We start from the raw sequence: 10231 nt of genomic DNA, 5'->3' as shown, positions 1-10231 counted from the left end.
AACTAGGAGGACTACCCCTACAAAAAGATCCAAGAAAATTGTTTAATTTGTCTTTAGTTTGTCTATGCTGGTTTTATGTCTTTTGTTTAATGGACCACTTTTGGTATTATGAGTAACTATTATGAATCACTTTTGGTAATGTGGTACCACCACTTTTGGGTTAAAGTACAATGTGGATTCTGATGTAATATTATGAACCAATTATTAATGTTGTGATAATTATGAACCACTTCTTGTGTTATATTGTTGTGTTATATTGTTGTGATATATTGTTGTGTTGTATTGTGTTATGAACCACTTCTGGTTTGTGTATTCTGATGCAATTCTGATGTTACATTAACTAAGTCATTATGAACCAGTATTGTGTTATATTGTTGTGTTATATTGTTGTGTTCAATAACAAAGGAATTTGATACATTGAACTGGTACATGTTGACTTATAATAATAAGGCATTGGATGCACTCAACTTGTACAATAAAAAAGCATAATTCATTACATGAAAAACCATGGTACATTCAACTTGTACAATAACAAGGTACATTACATGAAAATCCAGAGACCTATGAACACTATAAAAAGCATCATAATCCAAAATTTTTCCAGTTTGATCATCTTGTTCAACTGCCTCCTATTTTCATATATCTCTTTCCTTATTTCTTCACTTGACAGCTTTATTTTGTTAACATCCATCTGCAATTCTTCAAATTTCTTATCAAGCTTTTCCAACCTAGACATCAAATATTTGCCCTTGGTATCTTCACTCTCCTCATAAAACCATTCGAAGAAGCCACACCCAGGTTGCCCTTGTCCCTGCATTCACGGGTTCCTTTCTTCATCAGTTTGAATGACGAAAAAAATTCAAGGAAAATCTAAATTATAAACATACCTTATAATGAGGACATCCCCAGAAATGTTTCCCAAAACTCTTAGCTGTCGTCGCCCTTCTTAGAATTGCCTTATCTCCACAGTGGCAAACCGGTTTCCAATTCAAACTTTCATGACAGCTTTGTATCATAGATGAAGAACCACTAGAAGATTTCATGGAGAAAGATGAAGAAAATTCGTTCGTGGCTAAACCCTAGCCCCCAATTCGTTCGTGACTAAACCCTAGGCTCCCAATTTTGCAGAAATCGTTTTCACAGAAATATGTTCGTTGAAGGCGATGAAGAAATATATATATCCAACTCATCATGCCACGCAAGCTTAATTAAACGGCCGTTTACACAAAATAGACGGAAGGACAAAAGTGCGCCGTTTTAAAAAGTTAAGGGATCTTTTTGCACTTTTTAAAAATTAAGGGACGAAATTGGACCCCGAGCTAAAGATAAGGGACGAAAAAGGGTATTTAGCAGCCAATTTTCAATCATTGTCTGACTTTGATGATACTTACTCTTGTGATTCATGTACTAACACTAATCGTTACTCTGTTTGTGCTGAGATTAAGGTTGTCGTGCAGGTTGACATTGTTCCGTTAAATTTTATGTTACTAATCATTCTAGTAACTAATCTTTGGCCAAGTTTTTAGTTATTTCTCCACTTTTGTCGGATTGGTTTACTTATGGTAACTAACATTGTCTATTGAAAAAAATTCTTTTATATATTTAGACCTTTTTTTTTAGAAAGCAAGAGATGATATAAAATGGAGAACTAAGGGTTCTTCAACCTTTTTACAAAGGGAAGATCAAAACAACCCCACAAAAAGAAATAAAATTATACCCCAATTAAAATTATAAGAGGAAGAGAATAGGATCTCTACAAAACTCATAAAAAGAGTAATTGGCATGTGTAATTTTCCCACAAAAAGACCATTTCCAAACTAAAATCTTTATATTCCAAATAGTATCGTCTAAATTCCAACCGTCCTCCCTAAAGCAAACCCCATTTCTAGTCAACCACAAGGACTAAGTCGTAGTAAGCCACACCACATCTAACTTTCCTTCTTTCACTTTTGTGTCTCTAAAAAAATAATGCCAATTCATAAACTCTGAAAGACAATCCTCCTCCACACTAACCAATTTTCCCACCCAAAGAGCGATACTTCTCCAAATCTCCTTAACCACTTTACAACAAAAAAATAAATGATATGTATTCTCCACACCGTCATCACAAAATGTACACCTAACTTTATCTACGGGAATAGATATACCTCTATACAACAAAAGCTCCTTCGAAGGTAGTCTATCAAGGAAAAGTCTCCATCCAAATGCCTTGATCTTGAAAGGAACTTCCGCCTTCCACAAAAGACGATACGCCTTATCACTCTTGTTAATAGGACCGAAAGGGATGAATTCTCTCGCATAATAGTCGTAACAAGAACCCACCGAGAATTCCCCCCCCCCCACACCGCCATCCCATTTAACCTTATCAATGCCAAGATCAACCCTCAGGCCGTGAGAAAGAGCCAACCGGTCACGAAGAGAGAGATAACTCTCCAAACATCCACCCTCCTCCAACCGCTTCTCGGAAATACCAAAATCCCCCCAACTCTAACTTCCATCAAACCACCCCCCCTCGATCCTACGGAAACACCTTTTAAAAGCGAAATGTCATAAAGATCCGGGAAGATAAACCTCAAAGGATCGCCTTCCATCCAACTAGCCTCCCAAAAAGGAGAAGATAAACCATTATTCACAACAAACCGACAACAATTAGCAATGGGATCCCTAAAAGAATCTTTACCTATGTTGACAATATCTCTCCACCAAGATGAAGAAGAAGATAATTTAATACCGATCCCTCCACCAAAAACTTGAGAAGATAAGTCCCCATACCTAGCTTTCAACACTTTAAACCAAAGCGAATCTTCACATTGAAGAATTCTCCACCTCCACTTGTTAAGAAGAGCTAAATTAAAGACCGAAATATTTTTCACCCCCAACCCACCTTTTTCAAAGGGAAGATTAACTTTCTTCCAACTCACCCAATGAATTCTCCTCCTATCCTCCGCTCCCCCCTACAAAAAGTTGCTTTGGATCCTAGTAAAGGCTTTCACCACCTTCGGAGGCATCTTATAGAAAGACATAGTGAAGATGGACAAAGAACTTAAAATAGACTTCACAAGAGTGATCCTACCTCCCAAATTAAGAAACCTATTCTTCCACCCTCCTAATCTTTTCTTCATTTTGTTCAAAAGAGGGATCCATGTCGATTCTTTACTTGGATTAGAACCGATTGGAATCCCGAGGAAAAGAAAATTACTATCTTCAATCTTACAAGAGAGGAAGAGCACCGCCGCCTCCAAGAAAGAGTGATTATTATTAATACCTATTAATTTGCTCTTGTGAAAGTTAATACTAAGACCCGAGATCAATTCGAAAGCGCTAAGAATCGCTTTAATGGCCGAAACATGTTTCCAAGACTCTTCTCCCACAATCAAAGTATCATCCGCAAATTGAAGAATGTCAATCCAACAAGAACCCTTAATGACAAATCTATCGAATTCACCACTTCCAATGGATTGTCTCACCAAACCCGATAAACCTTCTGCCACATGAACAAAGAGGAAAGGGGACAACAGATCACCTTGTCTCAATCCTCTAAACACATCAAATTCTTTAGTAGGACTCCCGTTGACAAGGACCGATATTCTACTATTGAAAACCAATAAATCCATCCACTTCAACCATCTACTACCAAAACCCATTCTTTCCATCATGTACTTTAAATACTTCCAACTAACTTTGTCATAGGCCTTCTCAAAATCAACCTTAAAAAGCATACAATTTTCCTTCCTTTCTAGCATAGTCCACCACTTCATTAGCTACTAGAACCCCATCCAACAATTGTCTCCCGGGAACAAACGCACTTTGACAAGGTGACACAATTGAGTGAAGAACACCTTTCAATCTTCCCGCCAAGAGTTTAGCCACAACTTTGTACATACACCCTACCAAACATATAGGTCTATAATCGTCCAAGCTTAAGGGATTAGAAGATTTAGGCACCAAAGTCAAAAAAGAAGAGGTGATAGATTTTGAGATAACACTTCCGGAATAGAAATACTCAAAAAAATTCACAAAGTCTTCTTTAATGATATCCCAACATCTCTTGATAAAAAGTAAAGAATAACCATCCGGGCCCAGGCTTTTTTCTCCCCCACAACTCCATATAGCATCCCTTATTTCGCTCTCCTTAAAAGGTTTTTCAATATCCTCCTTCTCCTCCCTTTTGATACTATTAAACTGGATGCCATCCAAAAAAGGTCTCCTTTCATCGGTTTCAACAAACTTTTTACCAAAATGAGACAAGACCTCCTCCTTCACCTCCTCCACCCCTTCAATTATACCCCCCTCCAAAAAAAGAGGCCCAATATGATTAAGTCTCCTTTTTTCTTTTATCACCTTGTGAAAAAAACCACTATTAGCATCTCCCTCTCTCATCAAATTAAGTCTAGATTTTTGAAGGAGCATATTTTCTTTTATCCTCATATTCCTCCACACACGACTAGATGCCTCCTTCCTCCTATCCATGATTTCCGAAAACAAAGCCCCATCCTCCACTTCTAATTGAGCATCGGCCAAGTTGAGATCTTTCACGCCCTCCTCCACTTCCAAATCAATCCTCCCAAAAAACTCCATACTCCATCTCCTAAGTTTGTCCTTAAAAAGTCTAAGTTTTTCCTTAAGGATAAAATCACCCCTTCCAACAACATTCAACTTCTTCCATTCTTCTTCAACAAAAGGCAAAAAAGAATCGTTAGAAAACCATTCATTATTGAACTTGAACGGTTTTGGACCCAATTGACACCATCCGCCACTAACCAAATCGGGCTATGATCCGAAATATCTCTATCTCCGATCAATTGGCCAACAATACCCCATCTTCTTATCACAACATCGGAAACAAGGAACCGGTCAATTCTACTCATCGACTTCCCATCTCCACTATACCAAGAAAACTTCTTGCCTTTACAAGGAATATCCACCAAAGCACTATTATGAATAAAATCCGAGAAGGAATCTATCTCATTGGAATGAACCACCGTCGACCTCCCCTTTCTCTCCCTCCTATTTTTTATAGCATTGAAATCCCCTCCCATGATCCACTCTCCATCGTTAAGCTTAGCTTTCAACTCCAACAACTCCCTCCACGTCCTTTTTTTGTTTATAAAGACACACGAGGAATAAATGTTAATGACGTAATAAGATTCTCCCTTCCAAACCAACTTTACTCCCAAATACCCTTCCCCCTTGAAACTATTAATAACTTCCACCACCCCGGTCTTCCACAATGTAATAATTCCCCCAGACAAGCCCAAAGCATCGGAATAAGAATAACCAATGTCCGTCTTGCTCCGAAAACTCAACGCCGCCTCTTCCTTCAAACAAGAAATTTTAGACTCTTGAATCAGAAAAATGTCTGCTTTACCTTTCTTTATTATCGCACTAATCCTTTTTCTTTTTAGTGCATTCATACCCCCTCTTATGTTCAAACTCCCAATAATCATAACAACAATTTCTTTGAACCCCTCCCTACCTCCGCACCAATATCTCTACCATCCTCCAAACCTTTAATCCTACTCCCCAGTTTCTCATTACCCTCCCTATCGACCACACCTAAACCGATTATAGCTGTCACTAACTTTTCCTTCGTTTTGTAATCTAACAACTCCCACAACCGCTCATTGTTCCTGCATATTTCGGATTCATCCTTCTGCATCCCATAAAACTCCGAAAAAACACCGCTAACATGAGAATGCACCGATCCTAGAAAAGAATTAGCTGCCCCATTACCTTCCTTCCTCTTAACTACTTTACGATGCCTCCGATTATGTTTAAACCCATCATACACTTCCGCCTTCTCCTTCAGCCTTCTATACTTTAATTTTTTTGCCCCTTTTGTCGTTCGTTGGCTAACGTTATCCTCTCCCACACGGCCCAAATCGACACTGCATTCCACCACCGTATGATTAAGAGAATCACTATTCTTCAAAGATTTTGAAGAATTAGAAACAAGCTGCTCTAAAACAACATTATTCCCCTCCACTTCCTGTACCGTCTGATCAGCTCCCACCCCACCATCATGAAACACAGAAATAATATTCTTAGAAGGAAACAGATCCTGATACAAGGCTTTTTTACCCTTCAGAATAGAGACTGCATCGTCAAAAATGCTGTCTACCGAATCGAAAACCCCACCCCTCATAATTCCACCACTCCTTCCCACATCTTCCTCCCCCCTAGAATCGCGCACCCCATCGTAGCCAGAGACATGATAAGAAGAGTGATTTGAAGTAAAATTAAAATTGCAGGGACTGGAAGAATGATTAGATTTGCTATTGTTCACATCGAATTTTCTGAAACTACCCTTCGATTCATCGAACCCAGAACATTCTAGACCAACCTGTAAATCATCCGACAAAAAAACATCTCAATCCGTAGATTCGGGGCCAGGGATTTGAGTTTTAAGAGTACCTGAAAAAGCCAATGGCGAACCATAAGCATCTTCTCTAAACACCATCTTGTAGGGAGCACCATCGATCACCACATCAAGCACATCCGGAATGGCGTAAAGCAACTTCACTCTGACCATCAGACGAGCTACATCGAAACAAACTCCCTTGGAGGTGTGTTCGTCAACGCAGATGAACGAACCCATATGATCTCCTAGGGCCATAAAAAAGTCAAAACTCCACACATGAACTGGTATTCCAAAGGCTCTAATCCACACCACTCTCGAATCGTCGAACTCAGTTGCCGCCCACTTTTTTATATCCAAGAACTAGTCCTTCCACCAAGATTCCCCTTCTCCAATTAAATCTGTAATATACCCTTCTTCCTTTTCTTCTAACAGAAAAACATTCCCCCCATAGGCACCACCTTGATAGCAAAAATCCCTTCCATTTCAAAATGGGTTTGAATATTATAAGCCGACCCCGGAATTTTGACTCTACCCACATAGGATTTACTAAAGCGATCTCTGTCTTCTTGTTTAGAGGAAAAAAACAGCTGCTGAACCTGGACTTTCTTCCTTGATACCTCTGCCACCAGAACAGCGTGGTTAACGGCCTCCGCATAACTCCTTCCGTCTTTCCCACCTGCAAACCAACCAGACTGACCCCTTCTCACTTCGTGAAAACCTCCCCTTTTCTCCATCGAAATTTGCTCCTTCGAGGACCTCCTGTTCCTTCCTCCCAACACTTCTCCCCTATTGAATCTAGGTGGATTAGCATGAATCTTTCTACCTGCAATCTGAACATTATCCAGACGAACTCCTAACATCCGGGTATCTCCTTCCTCCTTAAAGCGAGCAAAACCGAAGCGTTTTCCCCTATTATTGCGTCTCGGAGAAATTGCCATTTCTACTATTTTACCAATGCAGCCGAACAACTCGAACAACTCCTTTGCCGTAGAGAAATCTGAAAATTCGGAAATGTAAAAAGAAGCTACCTCCCCTCCTCCGTCGCGGTGATTCCGATTCATACCTCCTGCCGGGAAAGTATCCCATTTGGATAAAGAGATACATGCCCTTCTTCTATGCTCCACCCTAGTCCACTCAGAATCCTTGACTCCGTCGTTCCTTCCGATCATCAGGAGAAAAAAGCGAAGAACCCTAACCCCCTTTTAGAGAGAGGTTAGAGCGAACTTCACGAAGAGAGAGAAAATTAGCACCTTACTTCCAATTTAAGTCATATTTAAACCTATTTTTTTATAAAATGTATTCTAGAATTATTTTTAAATGAAGTAGTCCACCAAATTTTGAGGTCATGCTCTAACTTACATTAACATTTCTTTTGCCTTTGATTCTTATACAACGATAAACTAAAATATACATAAAATATAAGCTGGACTACAGATATCTGTGATTTCACTTTTTCCCTACAAGACACGAAATATAACAAATTTATTGGACCATAGGGGATCATATGTTGCATCATGCAACACTTCAGATTCTTACTTATCCCTCTCATATAGTCTTGAACCTATAAAAACATGCACCTCTCTAGACATGCATGGAATTAGATTTGAAGTTATCCGTTCTCAAAAAATATCTAGACAATAGTTAAATTGAAGTGATATAGGTTCATGTTGTTGGTTTATTTATTTTGCAAAATAAATGCAATAATTTTAGGCAAAGAACATGTTTTATTAACTTTTTAGGAAATTACATATCATTCTAAAGGAATAAGCATCTAATGTACTACTGGCTTATTTAAAAGACCTATAATATTCTCACATGCTGCACATTATATCATATCATTCATAGTCATATTAGAAAATTGAAAGTGTTGAAAATTGAATTAAGTTACCAACTTTAGGGGAGACATTTTAGATAAGCAAGTTGAACTGATATTGTTCTTCTTTTATATCTACGATATGATTGGAAGAAAGAAGAAAAGGCACTATGCAATTATCCAATTAACGTTCTCCAGAAATATGAGTGAGAGGACGTGAAAGAATCATTCTCATGGTTCGATTCTGAAATATTAGAAGAAAAATATCAGGTTTCTTGAACAGATTTACATTCAAATCCAATGAATAGTGAGATCAGCACTGACACTATCAACTGAATAATCTTCCATGCATGTCAAAGAATAAACACAAACATGTCTCATACCAGCCTAATGACACGGTTGGTACCACTTGATATAGGCCCTTGGGTCCAATAAGATATAAGTCAATCCAATTATTTTCCATCATATATAAATCAGCACATTAATACGAATAAGTATTTTTATCTCGGGGTTGAAAAATGAATTTTAATTCCGTCTATGCTTTACACCTGGGTTGTTCAATGGCCGAGATGAAATATTTGTCAGAAAAATATATAGTTTTTAAAATATGGTGCAAATTTTGAAGTTCCTTCCATGCACTATCGGACTGAAGATTTATACCACCGCATCAAGAATACATCTCATTAATTCACAATAATTCTAGTTCCACAACGAAACTGTGGCTCCTCTATTGGAATCAACTTGTGATTCGTGCGAATTTCCACTATGAAATCTCTTATGATTTAAATTTTAACCATTATAACAATTACACTGACATGAAATAAATAATTTATAATTAATGTGACATTTCTCCACATTTATTTTTCAACAATTCCAACTCACATTTGTTTTTTTTTAACATAAAGGTCATGATTCAAAGTAATGCAAAGAATATATTGTACCTTACATATAATTAATTAATTTATATATATATATATATATATATATATATATATATATATATATATATATATATATATATATATATATGTAAAACCTACTGGTTAAACAAATTTAGGAGGTATGTAAGCATTATTCTCATGATTCTCTAGTTATTTTTTAAATTTAAATGAAAGAAAAGTAAGCATATTCAATCTATATGGTGAAACAAACTGATTATAATAACAAAAGCAACCATGGACACAATACAACCTTAGAGATAAAAAAACAGATGCTTGTCACTTCAAATGTCGCTTGTCACATTCACGTAATCCTTACTCTTGATATGAAACAATTGTAATATTGCATAAACCATGTGGTTTTCGACTCTATAAATATGTACACTATCAAAGCAGCTATTACTCAAGTAAATATCTATATTCTTCAAAAGAAATCCAAGGGATTGTAATAAGCTATTGATTCTACCAGAGTTGAGACTCAATATGGGAGCTAAAAAGTCATCTTCAAGTTCGTTTACAAGATTATTCAAGTGTTGTTTTTCGAGTAGAAGCAGTTATGATGAGTTGGAAGATAGTGGAAAAGGAAGAAGGATATTTACTAGTGATGAAGACGTAGGTTGTTGGATTGGAGAGCCTGATATTGATAGGAAAGCCTCTGATTTCATTGCTAAATATTATGCTACTCGAGTCAGCAACTCTCATAGCCAAATTGCATCTTGAAATGGGTTTTCTTCCTTGCTTGTCAACTTTTATATTTTAAGGAATTGTTTTTTATTTTTGTTTAGTTCTATGTATAATCTAGCAGTCAAATTAATACACTAAATGCAAATGTGCAGAGTGGAGACTTGTGAGTTTAGGTTCCAAAACATAATTGTTAGTTAAAATATCTGGTCATTAATAATCTATAAATGAATGATCTTGTTCCTTTTCTGTTTTTGGCATTTTTCTGTCAAACTATAAATTATGTTATACTGACTCTGGTAAGTTACTTAGAATTACTTTCTTATATATCTTTACTAATAAAAAATGCAAGAGAATTCCCAATACAAGGATCTTTAATCTTAATTTGTGATAAATTTAATATTGTGAGAAATAAGGTGAAAATTTCTATTAAGAAAA

At 36.9% G+C, this 10231-nt stretch overlaps 1 protein-coding gene across 1 annotated transcript; it reads right to left on the bottom strand.

The window, feature by feature from the left end:
- Positions 1-474: 474 nt before the first annotated feature.
- Positions 475-1332, bottom strand: LOC131622647 (uncharacterized). The gene is made up of 2 exons (XM_058893680.1): positions 888-1332; positions 475-811 (listed from the first exon to the last, which is right to left on the bottom strand). Exons 1-2 carry the CDS (start codon positions 1041-1043, stop codon positions 542-544), a joined length of 426 nt encoding a protein of 141 aa, XP_058749663.1. The 5' UTR covers positions 1044-1332; the 3' UTR covers positions 475-541.
- Positions 1333-10231: the final 8899 nt, after the last annotated feature.

This window comes from Vicia villosa, unplaced genomic scaffold (genome assembly GCF_029867415.1).
Source record: "Vicia villosa cultivar HV-30 ecotype Madison, WI unplaced genomic scaffold, Vvil1.0 ctg.000034F_1_1_3, whole genome shotgun sequence".
Classification (NCBI taxonomy): Eukaryota; Viridiplantae; Streptophyta; class Magnoliopsida; order Fabales; family Fabaceae; genus Vicia; species Vicia villosa.
Note: the sequence above shows the minus strand (reverse complement) of the source record. Positions and strands in the feature narration are given on the sequence as shown.